The 20,075-nt window shown below is 36.6% G+C and overlaps 2 protein-coding genes across 5 annotated transcripts in view; one reads left to right on the top strand and one right to left on the bottom strand.

Moving 5' to 3' along the window:
* SIRT1 (sirtuin 1) overlaps positions 1 to 20,075 on the bottom strand; it is a 29,679-nt gene that overhangs the window by 8,692 nt on the left and 912 nt on the right. Inside the window, exons 1-8 of one of the 3 annotated variants that reach the window (XM_089897564.1) lie at positions 19,347 to 19,446; positions 19,092 to 19,208; positions 17,770 to 18,011; positions 16,324 to 16,476; positions 5,023 to 5,170; positions 4,248 to 4,327; positions 3,243 to 3,429; positions 764 to 1,327 (exon numbers count right to left, since the gene is read on the bottom strand). In XM_089897564.1, coding sequence (XP_089753690.1) covers positions 764 to 1,327; positions 3,243 to 3,429; positions 4,248 to 4,327; positions 5,023 to 5,170; positions 16,324 to 16,476; positions 17,770 to 17,982 — 1,345 coding nt within the window. In that variant the 5' untranslated portion in view covers positions 17,983 to 18,011; positions 19,092 to 19,208; positions 19,347 to 19,446. Of the gene's footprint in view, positions 1 to 763; positions 1,328 to 3,242; positions 3,430 to 4,247; positions 4,328 to 5,022; positions 5,171 to 5,678; positions 5,792 to 16,323; positions 16,477 to 17,769; positions 18,012 to 19,091; positions 19,209 to 19,346; positions 19,447 to 20,075 lie in introns of those variants that run through there. The other 2 variants (XM_022590702.3, XM_022590703.3) reach the window with 2 other exon arrangements.
* The window catches only part of HERC4 (HECT and RLD domain containing E3 ubiquitin protein ligase 4), a 159,944-nt gene extending 139,869 nt beyond the window's left edge, over positions 1 to 20,075 (top strand). For both annotated transcript variants that reach the window (XR_016388057.1, XR_016388056.1), the window contains one exon: positions 1 to 20,075. This exon is cut by the window's left edge and continues 2,436 nt beyond it. The gene's annotated coding sequence lies outside the window, so the exon portion shown is untranslated.

Here is a 20,075-nt window from a genome sequence, read left to right as displayed (position 1 = left end):
ACTGAGCCCTAGTGCTGCAACTACTGAAGCCCATGCGCCTAGAGCCCGTGCTCCACAACAAGAGGAGCCACCACAATGAGAAGCCCGCTTGCCGCAACTAGAGAAAGCCTGTGCACAGCAACAAAGACCCAATGCAGCCAAAATTAATTATTTTTTAAAAAAAACAAATTGATAAAAAGACCTTCCCATGTGTCAAAACAGGGTAGATGGTATTTCTGATACTCAGTGGTGAAGAACCAGCTGTTTTCTAGATCTGAAACACCACGACCTAATGGTTAAGAGAACCCAGAATCCACCTGGTTCTTCCACACCCTAGTCGTTACCTTGCCTGGGGTACTTAACCTCTATGGTCCTCAGTGTACCAAAGTAGTAATAGTTCCTGCCTCAGGATACTAAAATCAGAAAATGTGAAGTCACTGCCCCACAGTAAGTACCCAAATCTCAATCATTTCTACTAGCTAAAGCTCTCACCAGAAAATGGCAGAGCACTCAGTATTTCCCAATTAAATGCTTACCTTCTCATTCCCTAGAGAAACACAAGGTACAGAGCATGCTTTCACACCACTTTTCCCCCATATTATGGAAGATACCGTTTATCTTTTTCTGGCTTAAAATCTCAACTTTACAGTTTCTCTAAACACAATCAACTATTACATTTAGCCGCATAAAATTACCCTAATTAGCCTGCCAAAATGGCTCACTTCTTACAAATATTTCTTTAGAATAATTATAACCTTCAAAATGTTTCAACAGCCTTTCTTACCATCAAGCCGTTTACTAATCTGCTCCTTTGCGAGTCTAGCTGGCCAGCATTTTCTCACTGTTTCAGCAACTGAAGTTCTTTCATTTTTCTCCCCAGTATTGGAGGCAACATTCTTCAAATCCGGACTCTCCAACTGTTCATTAACACTTTCAATGCTCCTAGCAGAAGTCTGTACTTCCTGTAATTTTTCTTCAACACAGTTTTTTGATTCAGATGCATCTGGATCATCAACATTACTCTTTGTTTCTTGGTCTAAAAGAGTGACAATCACTGAAGAATCTGCTGGTGAGGTTCCTTCTGGTGAACTTGAGCCTTCTGAAATATTGAGGGGTGTGGGTGGCAACTCTGACAAGTGAGCCAATTCTTTTTGTGTTCGTGGAGGTTTTTCAGTAATTTCTGAAAGCTTTACAGGGTTGCAGCAAAGTTTGGCGTATTCACCACCTAACCTGTGACACAATTCATTAATAATGACATCACAGTCTCCAAGAAGCTCTACATCAAAATGCAGGTGAGGCAAAGGTTCCCTATTAATTAATATCTGAGGCACTTCATGGGGTATGGAACCTAAGAATAGGGTGAAAAAAGTAAGAATTAGAGAAAGGAAAGGAGGTACACTAATAAAACCAAAAGAAATGCACTGTGTAAAAATCTAACAATTCCCTGGCAGTCCAGTGGTTAGGACTCTGCGCTTTCATTGCCACGGCCAGGGTTCTATCCCTGGTCAGGGAACCAAGATCCTGCAAGACCTGAGGCATGGCCAAAAAAAAAAAAAACTAACATGCACCCAATACCAAAGAAGACACCCAACTCTAGTATTCAACCAAGCTATTACATACCATCAAACTATCAAGTAAACAGGCAGCAAAATTTCAGGTTCTGCTCCTGTCACCTGGTTACCCCTGCGTAATCGCCTCACTTTTTATTATGTATTCAATTTCCTTGTCTGTATAATGGGGTAATAACTACTTCTCCACAAGCCTGCAGTGAGCACTGAGTTAATATGCAGAGAAGAGTTCTTGGCACAGTATAGGTAATAGTTATTCTACTAAAATGGCTTCTGATAATGTGAAAATTCATACCAGTCTGTTCTCCACTATAATGTACCAATGTCTTACATTTTTTAGAAGTACCTTTGCCTATCACCAACACGTTTTACTACCCCACAGGAAACTTGGAAGAAGTTCTCTGCCTCACATTTAAATAGAAAAAAATAACATGCAAATTATACATTAAATTTTCTTTTTTTTTAGTTACAAATTGTCCTATAATCTACTTTAACAGAATTTCACAGCTACTTGAGGAAGGCTGAGTTAAACTGCTAAAGCCACTACATGTGGGCTAGGAAAAAGATGCAGAATTGGAGAGTTTAACTCTGTTTCTTCCAGCAGTTTGCTCTGTTTGCTGGTATGGCGGTCCAATTTTAATTCTCCAGTTAAGGGTTTGATATACTCTCCTCTCTTCCTTCCCTCACTTTTATGGCACAAATGATGCTACTAAATTAGTCCCTCTATCTTCCTCCCCCCTTGCTTGCTCATTAGAGGGAGAAAAAAGGTAGTATGGGAGCATGGATTAAAGAAATATTCCTGAGAATAATAGGGACTTAAATTATTTTTGAGCATTTTTATACACATGAACACCCTTGTGGGTAGAGCTGATCCACATACAATGATTGACAAGGCATGATTGTTATTCTTACAAAAACAAACCAATCATTGTGAGCCCCAAAATTCTATTTTACATGAGTACGTTACACATCTTTCAAGCTATACATCTGAACTTACTGGACCAAAAATCAATTACATTTGAAAGGTTAACTACTCAAATTAAGACTAAAAATACAGATTATTTTTAATATGTTTCCTCAGTATATGTAAAATTAGCTCATGCTAACTCCTGCCACATTAAAGCACATTCCACTGAAAAGTTTAAGTTGAACAGTTTCCCCTTGTTATTACTTCTGTTTTGAAAGCCCTCTTGCCCCACTGAAATGTCAGATTAACCAATCTTCCTGAGCAAGAATATTGTCACCTAAAAAAATTAAAGTTTGGGGGCTTCCCTGGTGGCACAGTGGTTAAGAATCCGCCTGCCAATGCAGGGGACACGGGTTCGAGCCCTGGTCTGGGAAGATCCCACGTGCCGTGGAACAACTAAGCCCGTGTGCCACAACTACTGAGCCTGTGCTCTAGAGCCCGTGAGCCACAACTACTGAGCCTGTGCTCCTAGAGCCAGTGCTCCGCAACAAGAGAAGCCACCACAATGAGAAGCCTGCGCACAGCAATGAAGAGTAGCCCCTGCTCACCGCAACTAGAGAAAGCCCACGTGCAGCAACGAAGACCCAACGCAGCCAAAAAAAAAAAAGTCCGGCTCTTCACCACTCTTGAAAAACCAGAATAATATCATTGGGGTCTACTCTACAGACCCACAACCCATGGCAAAATATATAGAAATGGTTCTCTAAAAAAAATCATCACCCACTTACTCGGAATTAGTGCTACTGGTCTTACTTTCAGGGAAGACCCAATAACAATGAGAAGATCAACTTCATCTTTGTCATACTTCATGGCTCTATGAAACTGTTCTGGTAAATTTTCACCAAAAAAGACAATCTCTGGTTTCATGATAGCAAGTGGTTCATCAGCTGGGCACCTAGGACATCGAGGAACCACCTGCATGTTCCAGATTTTAGTTGAGGTGGGAAAGAGAAGGGCAAGCCCGAGTTAGAGTCAACATTTCCACACTTCCCAAGAAATCATTTCAAAATTATCAAAGAAAACAGAAAAGCTGTGGATAAATAGGGAAAACTGGATAAAACCTAAACATCAACTATCAATGACCCGTTAAGTTTATTAACATACAATGAAATACAATTTTGCTATTATCTGTGTATGCTGCTATTATATCTGTATAGACCTACATTTGATATTCAAGAGTCCATTATATATTAAGAGGAAAAAGCAGCATGTGTATATATGTACACAGATGAGACTTTTAAAAAATTAAAGTCTGTAAAATACGATTCCATTTTAATATGCTATCTTCTCCTAATTATATGATTAACTATATATGCAACTAAGCATACAGAATTTATTTCTGGATGGTTTTTATTCTCTGCCATATTTTCCTGTATTTTTTGGTCAATGAGCGTACATGAAATATTTTTTACAAAATGAATCTGACAGGCACTTTTAAAAAGGGAGAGTAAGGAGAAAAACTAATGTTAAGTAACACCACACTTAATGATCTGGGTTTTTATTTTAGGCTTATATATTAGGTAGTCAACTTCATCAATCAAAAGATTATGTAACAATGTTTTTAACTTAAGGTTTTGAAAGGTTTTTGTGTATTTCTCTGGAATTTCCAATGGTAACTAACATTTGTTTTCCTGGATGTTTCTGTACCACATAAATACTTCCAGAAAAAAAGGACTGAGGTAAAAGAAACAGATGAGACATGCACAGTTCCTAAGATATGGGTGATAAATTACCTGATTAAAAATATCTCCTCGTACAGCTTCACAGTCAACTTTGTATTTACAAATCAGGCAAGATGCTGTTGCAAAGGAACCTAAAAACAACCAACAAATATATGCTTTATTAAAGAAAATTTTCCATTTCTTAAATAACGGTTATAATGTAAGCTTGACAACAGAAAAGCTAGCGACTTTAAAATTTTTAAGAGACTCCATGAGAGAGATGCTGATATAATGATGCTTCCTAAAGCTACTCTTTTAATAAAATATACCAACTCCTCCAGGACTAAAACTGCAGACTTGGAAGGTTACAACTGTATTACCTTAGCTTAACAGCTGTGTTTCAGAAACAGTTTAGATACATAAGAAAATGGTCTGTTCATACTTGTTTTAGATTTAGTCTTCAAATTTCTGAAGCCTACATCTGAACTACTCAGCAGTTCCTTTGGTTTCCTAAAGATGCCATGTTTTTTTCATCCATAGCTAATACTACTTTTGTAATCAAAAAAGGTTATTTAAAAGAATTTAATGTTACATAATTGCTGCATCTTTTGAAATCCAAAAGCACATTAATATCTGACATTTTGTACAATTAAGTGTCAAGGCCAATATTTCTGGTTTCATATTTTTGCAATCTACTTTCCTTCATTTATCTACAATTGATCAGATAACATGATTCAACAATAAGGCTTAATCTCCATTCCTGGATGGCAGCCTTTTTTCTAATCCTAACTTTTCCTACAAAACTAACTAATATGTAACAGAAAAAGCAATCCTGAAGTTTACTAACCATGACACTGAATTATCCTTTGGATTCCTGCAACCTGTTCCAGTGTATCTATGTTCTGAGTATAGTTGCGAAGTAGTTTTCCTTCCTTATCTGACAAGGCTATGAATTTGTGACAAAGAGATGGTTGGAATTGTCCAGGATATATTTCCTAGATAACGCAAAAAGCAGAAAAAAGATTATATAAGTGCTAACAAATGTCACAGGTTTAACAACAACAAAAAAACAAAACCACCAATGATAATTAAAAAACAATACATGAGCATCTCAAAGCATCTAGATGGATGCCACACACACTTACGAAAGGATTGTTGCTGTCATATGTGTAAAACTCAGCAATTAGTGAACATGGCCTCTTGAAAAGGATAAAGTCGACCCACAAACATCTCTTATAAATGCTAATTGGTATTTTAATAAAAGTCAGAAGAAATACATACCTTAATATATATCTAATTTTTTTGTTGGCTGCAAATGATTTTTTTTTGTAAGGAAAAAGGGAAAAAGTTTAAATTGAAATTAAAAGATATCAAAGATATGGTGACTTCTTTTTTAAAACTAAAAAAGGCACTGTCAACATAATATTAAAAATTTTTTTGATTCATCATTTATTATAAATATCAACCTGTTGGAAGTTTAAAGCTGAAGTTTTAATTCCTTACCAAAATTGTTTTCCTTCCACTGCACAGGCACATACTGGTATAGTATAGAGTTGCTCATGAATGCTGAGTTGCTGGATTTTGTGTGTGTGTTTTTCCCCCCAAATAATGCTTCAATGCTGTTTCTTCTTTAAAAACAAAGAATTCAGATATACACATGGCAAAAAGATCAGAGAAAAAGTATCAATTTTGGTCCTCTCAACTTTTGACAGTGTTTTCATTAAACTTCATTTAGTAAGTGACTATGGCAAAGGAAGTTTCTTCTCTTTTTTCTTTGAAGTAGTAGTTCTGCCTACTTCCTTACCATTCATTACAGCCTCTAACCTATTACAATGCTAGCAAAAAAACAAGATACAACCATATGTCCATCAACAGAGGACTGGTCAGAGAAATAGGGTACATCAGTAATAGTTGAGTATGCAGCCATTAAAATGAATGAGGGAGGTCTCGATACACTGACCTGGAAGATGGCCCATGACATATGTGAAAAAAAAATCAAGCTAGTCACCACTGTGTATAGCTTTGGTTTTGTTTTGTTATTAAGCAAAAATGGGAAGTATATGCAAAGTATACAGATACATTAATTTAAACATCAAGTTAGGAAGGATACAAACAATCTATAAAATGGGGATGGGGGGTAGGGGACTTCACTTCTGACATTATACAAAAAAGTCTGACAGTTAAGATTCTAGATGACTACTTCTAAACTACTTAATATTTCAAGTTTAGAAAAAACTACTGGGATACCTTTTAAGTAAAAATAATATGCAAATCTCATTATAAAGACTATCACATCCATGTCCATATGCTGCTGAAAACCCAAGAATTCTGCCTCTCATTCAAATTTTTATCATAAAAGTTCATGAACTTTGCAATTTAAGAAAGAATGCATATAGAAAGAAGTAACAAGTGAAGAGTTTATTAAAGCTAATGTTTATAGAAAACTGAAAGCCACATTATGTTTTGGACCATTAGGTTGTGCTCTCTATTAATCACTGTTTTCTTCCCAGGTTACTTTGTTCTAATACATTTAGAGGATTAAACACCAGCACCTTGCAAACCTCCCCTCTGGAAACAGTTGTTAAAGAGTATTTTAACAAATATTATAATATTCTAGGCAACAGATAAAATAGGATCTAAAGTAGTAAGGAAAGTGCTAATAGCATGCCAAAAGCAGCACAAGAACAAATGGCTGACTACCTCCAGAACAAGGCTGGGCAGAGTACCAGGACTCCATCCTCCCGGAATGAACTTTTGTGTGCCTTATCCCCACCCTTTTCAAAAGGGGAGGGTGGGCTTCCCTGGTGGCGCAGTGGTTGAGAGTCCGCCTGCCGATGCAGGGGACACGGGTTCGTGCCTCGGTCCGGGAGGATCCCACGTGCCGTGGAGCGGCTGGGCCCGTGAGCCATGGCCCCTGAGCCTGCGCGTCTGGAGCCTGTGCTCCGCAGCGGGAGAGGCCACAACAGTGAGAGGCCCGCGTACCGCAAAAAAAAAAAAAAAGAGGGTAAGAAGAACAAAAACCTGTGGGACACTAGATTCAGCTCTACACTCTAGTTTCCCTTCATGTCGTATCAGTTCAGGGAAATTTAGTCCTTAAATTTACCAATCAATTCCTGTAGTTGGGAATAATTTATGAAGGGTTTGTTTCATCTTATAAGCCTACATTTTATGATGATTTGAAACTTAACTTTGTCTCTTTTCTTTCAAATATGTAGTGGACCATGTCTGAATCATTAGATTTAATACTGTGTTCAAACTAAGGGATATAATCTGCAATAATGGGGAAAAAATTACTCTGAAAGGACTGTTTTTTAATAGAATTACTCCTAAATCAGGCTCTTACTTAACAAGGAAAGTCTGCTAAAAACTAATTGACTGGAGATACAACTTTCAGATAAAATATAGATTAATTCTTCATGTTGAAACTGTGACACTTTAGTTCTAAGCAAGACAGACCATCCCAAATCTCAACCTCCTTAAGGCCCATTAAGGAACCAATCATGTGGGCTGGACCATTATTATTGCCACAGGGATCCACTTAGAATAGAGTGGAAGCACAGCTGGGACCAAAGGCTCAAGTACTATTAAAATGACAGGCTGCTTTCACAGCAGTGTCCAGAAACATGCGAACAATCCAGTAATTGGCCATAGGCAACCAATGTGACCAAAACTAAAGCTTAGAACTATCTGCCCCAGTAAGCTTTCATGTAGAAATAATGGTTTTTCTCCAGAGATGCTCTCTGCTTGCTTGCTTGCTTCTTAAAATTTCTAGCAATATGAATGAGATTCCAGTCAAAAGCAGGGGTGTTAACTGCAGCCCCTCAAAACTAAAAGGACTCATCAAAGTTTGAGATGCCACTATTTGCTAGGTAGTAAGTAGGTAGAGCTGTTAAGAAACTAGAATTTACATTCTCCATGCTGTCAAAAAATAAGTGAAACTAATTGATCCTGGTAAGGAAACTCCTCATAATCCCTGGTCTTGTTTCATTCATTCCACTAAACCATAGACTACTAAAAATCTTACCTATTCAATACTTGCAAATTAAAGTTAAGTCACCTGACAAATTTAACTACTTTTTTTCCTGTTAAACATGTGACTTCTCCAAGGAACTCAAGCTTCAGCAAACTTTTTCCACACTGGGACACCAGTTGGCAAGTATTTAAGGCTTTGCGGCCATTCAGTCTCTGTCCTTACGGTCTATGTGGCAGCCACTCAAGTCTTCTATTGTAGTATATCTGCAGCCACAGGCAATAGGCCAATGAATGAGCATAGCTGTGTTCCAGTGGAACTTTATTTACAATCGCTGATATTAGAATTTCATATAATGTTCATATGATGTGAAGTATTATTCTTTTGATTTTTTTCCCCATCCATTTAAAAATTTTAGTTCAAAGCTGTACCAAAAAAAGGCAGTGGGCCACATTTGGACTGAGGCTGTAATTTGCCGGCCCCTGTACTAATCTAACACAAGAGAATTTCAATTAGTCAAGCATTCATTACTACTTAATGTAAGTAACAGGCATAACAGGAGCACTTTATAATAATGCTGTAGACTGGGCTGAGGACTGGGTTTTTACATTTTCAAGGACTGTAAAGGAAAAGAACACAGTATGACAGAGTTCCCATGTGGTCCACAAAGCAGGTTACATTTACTACCTGGCCCTTTACAGAAAAAGGTCTGCTGACCCTCCTGTAGACATGTATCCCCCATCTTGCAGATGAAAAAACCAAAGCACAGAAGTAACGCCAAAAGTCACAAGAGCTAGCAAGTAGCAGAACTATCATTCAAACCCAGTTTTGATGCCAAAGTGCAGCTCTTAACCACTACGCAATTTCTGATCCCTCAACCTCATGTTTCCTATTTTTCTTTTAGGCTAAATACCATTTCTATTAGGTATTGCAAATCAGTCCACTAAAACTAATCTAGTAAGTATATTTCACATTGCACATCCTTCACGGGATTAGTGGAGCCTGGAATTCCAATCACCCTCTAATGTAAAAACACTCTTCAAGAATACATGTTCTTGGAGACTTCCCTGGTGGCTGGCTGGTGGTTAAGACTCTGTGCTCCCAATGCAGGGGGCCCTAGTTTGATCCCTGGTCAGGGAACTAGATCCCACATGCATGCTGCAGCTAAAAGTTCACATGCCACAACTAAGGAGCTAGTGAGCCACAAGTGAGGAGCCCGCCTGCGGCAACTAAGACTAGGCGCAACCAAATAAATAAAAAAACAAAAACCAAAAAAACCCACACATGTTCTCGGGAATTCCCTGGCAGTCCTGTGGTTAAGGACTTGGTGCTTTCACTGCCATGCCCTGGGATCAATCCCTGGTCAGGGAACTAAGATACACAAGCTGCAGGTTGCGGCCAAAAAAACGCATGTTCTCACAAATCAGTATGAGAAAGAAAAGCATCTCAGTGGAAAAGAAAAAAAAAAAAAAAGCTAAGGACAGGCAACTCAAAGATATACACATGGCAAGTAGTAAGAAGCAGTCATCTACACTAGTAAACAAAAACTGAACACTAATGAGAACATGCTAATTTTTTATTTATTACACTGATAGTTTTAACTGCCTTAAAAACAACTCTAGATATCCACTAACAGGAGACTGATTATATATATTGGGGTACAACTATCAAACAGTACTATGCAGCCTTTTCTTTAAAATGAGGTATATCTAAGTGCCGCCATGAAACTACTTCCACGGGTATTAAATGGGAAAAAAGCACTGTAGAGAAAAGCGTATGTGATTCTGTTGGTAATCATTTTTAAAGTATTATTAGAAACTTACAATACTTCTCCCCCCTACACACACACAAACAGGTTTACTCATTTTTTTTTTTTTTTCCTAGAAGGAAACCCAATGAAACATTTTACCATGGTAACCTTTGAGAAAGAGATTAGAGGTTAGGAAGACTGAAGGGAGAGGCCAACTATCATTTGTTGTGTACTGTTTGAATTTCTTTTTAAAACCATATACACAACATACACACCAACACACACACAGACACACACACACACACTTTCTAAAAAATAATACTAATAACGTATCACGGGAGGCTTTTTTTGTGGGGGAGAGGGCATGGGCATGCTAAATCAGTTTTCTCGTATGCTTCTACACTTCTGATGGGAGTATATATTATACTTCTGATGGGAGTATATATTGCTGCCTGCTTTCCAGGCAGCAATAAGGTAAAACAAATCAGGACCCTTAGCAGTTTTGCTTTCAGAAATTTATCCTAAGAACATTATAAACATACCAGAAAGGACAATCAGAGCAATACCTTTTTAATAACAGAAAGCAGGAAACATCCAAAAGGAACACTTGCAGGATTAGTTACAGTAGACCACTTGATGAACACTATGACCGTTATCAAGTATTCAAGCATCTGAAAGTTTATTAAACAGAAATACTACAAATCCAAAGCAGTGGGTAAAAGACTCCATTTTTATAATATACACCCAAATATAATACTCTACACTTATATGTAATCCACCTACACAAGTCAGTATTAACATACTGTCTTCAAGTGAATGGGACTGTGGCCTTTTTTGGGGGTGGGGGTGTGTGCTTTTTTTGATTTTTAAGTAATGAGCTGGTTTTGAGATTTCTTAGCTTTATAACTACATAATCTGGTATATCTGCACATTATCAATATAGTGACAATTTACTGAATAAAATATACGTTTTTGGAAGTTCATATTTCTCCCTCTACTTTTTCTTGAATTTTATCACTTTAAGGGAAAGAACATTCACTGTATTCAATATGGGCAAGCAACTACACTCTCTGAACACAGTCCTTAAAAAAAAAAAAGTTATTTTATACAACCTCAGTTTCACCTTCACCGACTCTTAAACCACTCATTTTTATCAGCACCAGTGAATTTAGACTCCTCAGGACCATGACCACAACCTCATTATCAATTTAAACCCTTATTATGCAAGAGGACAACAGTTCAGAACAAGAATATATAGCTTTAATGTTGGCCTTAATTGTTCTTGTGTAGAAGAATTCAAAGTGGTACTAAAGCTAGGCGCACTTAACATGCTGGTGCTCAAACAGGGAGCAATTTTGCAGGAGACATTTGGCAACATCTTGACACATTTTTGATTGTCAAGACTGGGGTGGGGGGCTAATGGCATTTAAAGGGAGGAGGCCATTGGTTGCTGCTAAATATCCTACAGTGCACAGAACTGCTACTCACAGCAAAGAATTATCCATCCCAGAGTCAACAGGTTGAGAAACTGCTCTAATGAACCAGTTACCTCTTTTACACACCTCTCCGTTACTTTTGAGTTTCCAGTCTAGATGAAATCTGCTTCTTCTCAGTTATATACAATCAATGGCTTGATACATCTGTAGAAACTTTCCTTCCAAAATGCCTAAATTCACAATATTTCCTGTTTTCATGGCTTTCTATTAAATTTATTTTCTCTCAAAAGGAACCCTCCTACACTATTGGTGGGAATGTAAATTGGTACAGCCACTATGGAGAACAGTATGGAGGTTCCTTAAAAAACTAAAAATAGAGCTACCATATGATCCTGCAATCCCACTACTGGGCATTTATCCAGAGAAACCTATACTTCAAAAAGATACATGCAACCCCAATGTTCATTGCAGCACTACTTACAACAGCCAAAACATGGAAGCAACCTAAATGTCCATCAACAGATGACTGGATAAAGATGTGGTAAATATGTACAGTGGAATATTACTCAGCCATAAAAAAGAATGAAATAATGCCATTTGCGGCAACATAGATGGACCTAGAGATTATCATACTAAGTGAAGTAAGCCAGACAATGACAAATATATCACTTATATTAAAAAAAAAGAGATACAAATGAACTTATTTACAAAACAGAAATAGACCCACAGACATAGAAAAAAACTTATGGTTACCAAAGGGGAAAGGGGAGGGGGGATAAATCAGGAGTTTGGGATTAACATATACACACTCCTATATATAAAATAGATAACCAATGAGGACCTACTGTATAGCACAGGAAACTATACTCAATATTTTATAATAACCTATAAGGGGAAGAATTCAAAGAATAGATACATATATATGTATAACTGAATCACTGTGCTGTACACCTGAAACTAACACAACATTGTAAATCAACTATACTTCAATTAAAAAAAATTCATTTTCTCTCATAACTAGCAAAGTTACCATCTTTTAATTAACTTTCTCCTTAGTACAGACACTGGAAGAAAACTTTAGGTTATGACTATTTTACTCATGTATTCTTTTTGGAATCCAGTAAAATATTACAATATTTACATACTCTCCCCATCCTTCATTTTTAAATACTATCCTTTATTCTTTGTCCTTACTTATTTGTCCTTCAGCTTTTTCCTATTCATTTTTAGACCAAAATTAACTCAGTCTCTCTTACCTATTAATATTTATTTTAAGTGCTATTTCACCAACTAGGTACTTTCCTTTTGGCAGTTCCTAATGTAAGAATTGAAGTACAACAATCCTATATGAGTGGTAGTTATAAAGATTATTAATTTAGCTCCTACCATAACTTAAACGTTCATAGAGAAGTGAAACATGCTGCCCCTCCAACTTTTTCTTCTCCTAGGTACTATGAAATCTGTACACTGTAACACATTAACACTGTGCCATTTTTACTCCAATTCAGATATTTTATTTTCTCTTAAGCACTGTCTAGATTTCTATTATGTGTATTTTTATAGTTTGTAAGAATAATTCTTAATTGCTTTTATAGATTCTTACATGTCAAAACCAGTTTAAGCTAAAACTGAATACCCATTATATACCTTAGACAACTAAGGTTACAATCTTTCTCACCTTGCTATTTGTATTCTCAGTTACCACATTTTCCCCACGTGTCAGGCAATTTAGCATATACTGAAGTGATGGGGAAAAAGCTGAAAAGTTAGTTTGAGCATGTTTTTTGTTTCCTCTCAGAACAAAGAATTTACAACAAAAACCTTGTGAGCATTACAAATGCACTAGTGAATCAAGCTCTTATAATCAGATGCAAGATCAAAGTAAATTCTAGTTACTTGATGCCTTTCTTAAAGTGCTAATTTCTGGGGAATTCCCTGGGAGTCCAGTGGTTAGGACTCCGCACTCCCACTGCAGACTGCAGGAGGCACGGGTTCAATCCCTGGTCTGGGAACTAAGATCCCACATGTCATGCAGCGTGGCCAGAAAAAAAAAAATTGTTAATTTCTGATAACTAGAGCCAGTGTCCTAGGTCCAATTCAAGAAACCAGTAACTAAATGATATTTCATTGGTGTTCAAAGTCATGCAGTAGAACCCCTAGCACCAGTATGTTAAAAACAGTGAATCTTCATGAATTCATATTCTTGTAACAAAGGAAAAGAGATACTCTACATTATTTGTTCAGTTTAGTGTGAACCAGCTGTCTGTTCTAAAGGCTAGATATAGATGGCCATCATCACTGCTGATACATGAAGTTCCAAATTTTTTATAAGTTTCAAGTTGATTACTGGAAAGATGCAAATTTCTTAGTAGCCTACAAAATTTTCAAATTTAGCTTTCAGTTCTAGCAAGTAAATCATATCCAAGAAAATCTAATATAATTTCCCCATTTTACTCTAATTCCCATTTATAAGCACACTTGCACAAAACAAAATTATTTCTTTAGACAGTCCATCAATCTAAGCTAGTACCATGTATTCTGAATTGGCAGAGCTCTTCTTATAGGTATGTAAATAGACCACATGATTTGAAAGTAGCTGAGGTTATCCCTTAATGGAAATTCAGGTCCACTTCACTTCTATGCTCATTAAAAAATAATCACTAATACAAAAGACCCTTTCAAATATACTAAAGTTTAGCAACAACAATTTTACAGTTTCTTTCCATAAAGCTAAACTATAGAGAAAAAGACTTCTAAAGTAAAATTTCTTGGGACTTCCCGGGTGGTCCAAAGGCTAAAGACTCCACGCTCCCAATGCAGGGGACCTGGGTTCGATCCCTGGTCAGGAAACCAGATCCTGCATGCCGCAACTATAAGATCCCGCGTGCCGCAACTACAAGATCCCGCGCGCAACTACAGACCCGGCACACCCAAATAAATAAATCTTTTTTTTTTTAAATAAAAAAGATAAAATTTCTTGGGTATGGTATAATGCATAGTTATCCCTCCATATCTGCAGGTTCCACATCCTTGGATTCAACCAACTGTAGACTGAAAATATTCAGAGAAAAAGAATTCGAGAAAGTTCCAAAAGCCAAGACTTGTATTTGCTGCACCAGCGACTATTAACATCATATAAGCATACCTCTGAGACATCACGAGTTTGGTTCCAGACCAAAGCAATAAAGTGAATTATCCCAGTAAAGTCAGTCAAATGAATTTTTTGGTTTCCCTGTACATATAGTTATTTTTATACTATATGGTAATCTATTAAGTATGCAATAGCATTATGTCTCAAAAAAAGTACATATCTTAATTAAAAATACTTTATTGCTAAAAAATGCTAATCATCATCTAAGTCCTCAGCAGTAACGAAGATCACTGATCCCAGATCACAGTAACAAATAATGAAAAAGTCTGAAATACTGTGAATGACCAAAATGTGGCACAGAGACACAAAGTGAGCAAATGCTGTTGGAAAAATGGCGCCTACAGACTCACTTGATCACAATCCCTCAAACTTGTAAAAACAAAAAAGGCCCACAGAATATGTGAAGGGCAATAAAGTGAAGCAAAATAAAACAAGGTATGCCTATACTAGGTATTATAAGTAATCTAGAGGTGATTTAAACTATACAGGGAGGGAACTTCCCTGGTGGTCCAGTGGTTAAGAATCCACCTTCCAATGCAGGGGACATTCAATCCCTGGTCAGGGAACTAAGATTCCACATGCCGCAGGGCAACTGAGCCGCGCTCCTCAATTAGAGAAGCCCCTCACACCTCAACGAAGATCCAGCAACCAAGACCAGATGCAGCCAAAAATAAAATAAAATTTTAAAAAAAAGTATACAGGGAGGATGTGCATAGATTATATGCAAATACTATGCCATTTTATATAAGGGACTTGAGCATCCTCAGATTTTGGTATCTGAGGGATCCTGGAACTAATCCCCCTCAGATACCAAGGGAAGACTGTAACATCAAACTTTAAACTCCAGAGCAGAGCTGCCAAATAAAAACATAATATGAATCATATACACAATTCAAATTTTCTAGTAACCACATTAACAATGTGAAATCTTCCTCATTTATAACCCAATATCAAAGTATTATTATTTACACACATAATAATTATTTATATATATATAATAGAATAGAATTTATATTTTGCATGCTTTCTATACCAGGTTTCCAAAATCTGGTATGTCTTCCACACTTACATAACATCTCAGAACACTTATGCACTCAACAGCCCCACGTGGCAAATGGCTTCTGAACTGAACAGAGGAGCACTAAAGACGCTAGAGCGTAACAGATCAAACTTGACTCAAATGCAATCTAAGATTCTTCTCCACCTCTAATCACAAATTTCTCAGGCACATCCTCGTGTGTTAAAACCTAGCTACTATAAAACATACCAGGGCTTCCCTGGTGGCGCAGTGGTTGAGAGTCCACCTGCCGATGCAGGGGACACGGGTTCGGGACACGGGTTCGTGCCCCGGTCCGGGAAGATCCCACATGCTACAGAGCGGCTGGGCCCGTGAGCCATGGCCGCTGAGGCTGTGCGTCCGGAGCCTGTGCTCCGCAACGGGAGAGGCCACAACAGTGAGAGGCCCGCATACCGCAAAAAAAAACATACCAAAGGCAGATGTTATAATCTTTATGATTCATAAAAAATATTCAAAATCAAAACACTGATGTTACTTTTATATGATCTACTAACCTCTAAAAAAGCCTGGACAATGTAAAGGCCATTACTGAAGTGCAAATTTGAAAAATATGCAAGAGCCTCTTCTTTGAAAATAAGCTCAATCCTAAAATGAAGAAAAGCAAATGACAGTCCCTTCTGGGAAGAAGGGAATTCTGACTAAAATGACTTTATTTCAATGATTTTACTCCACCACAGTACTAATAGTCAATTTACTAGACTGCCATTCAAAACAATTTCTCATGAGAGAAGGTCAAAGAAACAACTAGAAGAGTTTGTAGTACCTTTGCAAACTTGAAGAATGGTCTTGGATCTTTTCTGAAATATTCAATGTCAAACATTGCTTGAGGATCTGGAAGGTCTGGAAAGTCTACTGCAAGGCGAGCATAAATACCATCTCTTGACCTGAAGTCAGGTATTCCACAAGAAACAGAAACCTGAAATACGCATGGCATAATTTGTACAATTAAATCTTCTACTGCTACCTTAATAATTATTAGTCCTCTTATCACACAATTAGGGAAGAGCTGAAAAATATTTTTAGTTTGAAACTTCTTTTGGGGAATGGAGATAATGCCCTACTTTAACTTCTAATAGAAATAAAACACTCAGAAAACCAGTATAATTAAATCCATCACATATTCCATTCATAATGGGGTAAAGAATTTTAAGTCAGGCTAACTTTAAACCTTTATAAGCATTTAACCAACAAATTAAAACAATTCCAACTTGATTGAGAACGAAGTAAACCATTCCAAATTATTTTAACTAGAAAGCAGGCAAGAATTTCTATCACAGTGAACTATTTCCAAAGAAATCCCTCTTCTGGGTTAGAGTGCTACTACTTCAAGAACGCTAAATTTCTTTATTTTCCTTAAAAAACTATGTTGTACAATATTTCAATTTTTAAGAATAGATTTAAACACTATGCTTTTTCTACAAATAAACCTTGACATTACAAATAGGGACTTCAGAAGTTATCCTTTTGTTTCACAATTTTGTCAGCATTTACTCCACTTTAGCCTCAGAGCAAAACAAACTTGCCTAAATCACATCGGGGAGCAAAGTGCAACTATTCTTCATGATCATTTAAGATTAAATAACACCCTCCCTTAACCAAAAGGTTAGAAAGCAGGACTGATTTTTCTCCAACAGCTGTCCTGGTCGCTACCATGCAACATATTCTGCATTCAACACACAATATGAAATAGCCTAAGTAACTAGTTATTTGAGACCTAAAGTGGAACAAATGAAAAATCTCAACCCACCACAATCACATCACCTTAATTTAAAACGGAGGAGAGGTAGGAATCTGTTACCTTTCCAACACTGCATTACTTGCCAACACATATTAGGCTCCCTGTTTCCCCACGAAGGTCAAACAAATAACCAATTTCTCTATCAGGCCCTGACACACTTTAATGCAAGCAAAATTCCCTGCATCTCCTTAGAAGTTGTGGTATAATGTAGGTAAAAATCTTGCCTTAATTCCGCTTACCTACTGTGCCAGTAAACAGACGTGAATCTTTTTTAAGGTTATCGAGAGGTTTTTAAAAAACTGAACCAATTTAGTAATTGCTCCTGCACTCACTTTTTAGCAGTTTCCAAACACAAATGCCCATCATCATATAAGGATAAATTCTACACCAGAAAAATGTTTCTGAATTGGGCAAGGCTTAAGAAAAAACATACACCACCTCCCATACTAGTGTTTTATACATCTTACATACCCCAGCTCCAGTTAGAACTATTATTTTTTTGCACTCTTGCAGTAATTTCACAGCATCTTCAATTGTATTAATATCTTTTCTTTTTTTCCTTTTTGGTGGTTCTGAAAGGATATTAATAACAATCTGCCACAGTGTCATATCATCCAATTCAGGTGGAGGAATTGTTTCTGGTAGTAAATCTTTAAGAATCGTTCGAGGATCTGTGCCAATCATGAGATGTTGCTGAACAAAAGTATATGGACCTATATCAAGAGGGAAAAGAACTAGATCAGATCCACTTCCAAGTAATTGAAAATCTCATTTATTTTTTGAAGTAAGAAATTAGCAATACTTAACACTTTTGCAGAGTAAAAAAATGCACTATAAAGGTGTTTCATTCACAGCATCTTAAAATCTAACGCTATATCCCAAAGAGATTATTAGGGAGAGATCAGGAGTTGAGCCTGCCCCCTAGAGCTATAAAATACCAAGTATGTATTTTAAGAGTCAAACTAATTAACTACTAGAATTAAATTTCTATGGTTAAAATCTAGAATACAACATAAACATGACAGAAGTATGTACAAAAGGGTTCTACAAATCAACACAGGAAAGATCTTACCAGTCCCGAAAGCCCACACTATTTACCATTAAAGACATAAAGAAAAAAAGAAAAGGAAATCTATACCTTACTATCTTTAAAATTTTTCCAGTAATAATCTTCAAGTTAATCTTAACCAGTCTCCCAAAATGATACATACAATGCTGATGTTCTGAGCTTTAATTCTTTACCCTGAAATTTCTTAGATCAGTTCCTAGCTTGAGAAAACCAAAAATACAGTAAATATAAACACTAAAAATGAACTAATCATTACTATGTTTAAGCAGTCAAGGCATTTTTGAAAAAACCCAGCACATTAAGAGAAAGAACATTTTGAGATGGTCATGTTACTACCTTGGTATAAAAATCTGATACTGTGCTCTACTTCAAAATATTTCTCATTTCATCAAAATACCTAACAAATATTTACTGAGGACAAACTATGTGTCAGGCACTTTTCTAGGCACTGACAAAACAGTCTACAAATCAGTCAGAAATCCCTGCCCCCATGGGACTTATATTCTAGTACAGGAAAGCAGCAATAAAAAAGTTACATACAGAGATTATTTTAAAACAAAAACAGTACAAAGCACTAGACTTTCCCTAAAACCAGGGTGATATGAAATCTCATCAAACACCTAAGAACCTCATCACCAGGCTACAAGGAGACAGAGAAATATATTTTTTGTTGACATGAAAAGAGAATACTGAAAAAGATAGCTCTTAAACTGTGAAACCATACCTATCCGTGGTCTTGGAGTCCAGTCACTAGAACTCGCATGTGAGGCTCTATCATCCTCATCACTTTCACACGAATGGAAACCGTTGGTGATGATTTCATCACCAAACAGTAGATTATCTGCAAAAGAAACCAAAAGTAACTCAAGGTTTCTGAAACAATCTGCATCTAAAATTATAAAGATCTATAATTATGATGCAACAATTTTCAATGAATAAAACACTTAACATTCATACTGCCTGTGTAAAGAATGCCTACTGGATCAATCTGCACCATTCACAGGAACAGTATATCCTCATCTTTAGGGATTCTGCTCAGAATCTAAGTTTCAGTTCATCAAAATCTAGAAAGAAATTATGTCTACTTAATCAAAACACAAAAAGTAGTAACCTAGTTAGACTGAATTTATCGATCACAAATAATAGTTCATAAAACTTATCAAATAAAAATTTACCCAAAAAAGTCGTGCAAATATTACCATGGCAACTTGCACTTCTCTCATATAACACTAAACATACAAAAATACCTTTGCATTATTCGTTTCCCTTATTAAACTATGTATCTTGAAAACAGGGGTTGTTTCTCTAATCCAATCCCTAATGCATACGTTGTTGCCTTTTGATATGATCAAATGGCCCACTGACTGGATTTATTGATACAAATATTAATAAAGACGCACATCTATCCGGATAGAAACTCTGAAACACTCAAGGATGACAAGACATATACAACTATCACATCTGCTTTACTATGCCAGAAAAGTGTCAATTCGTGTTTCAGGGTTACATATACACACACAAGAAGATATTTAATCTAAGAACACGATTAGAGAAAAAATACTACTCAAAGTACTCTAAAACTACTATTACTCTCCTATGCCCACTATTAGTTGCACCACAGAGGGGTAACGTCTTTAGAAGCAACTACACTCTTTAAAATTTAAAACAAGTTTAAAAATAAAGGCCCTCCAAAAAAAAAAAAAAAAAA

Source organism: Delphinapterus leucas, chromosome 16 (genome assembly GCF_059928025.1).
Source record: "Delphinapterus leucas isolate spDelLeu-1000000601 "Yukka" chromosome 16, BTC_Dleu_Yukka2, whole genome shotgun sequence".
NCBI classification, from domain to species: domain Eukaryota; kingdom Metazoa; phylum Chordata; class Mammalia; order Artiodactyla; family Monodontidae; genus Delphinapterus; species Delphinapterus leucas.
This window is presented reverse-complemented; position numbering and strand designations above follow the sequence as displayed.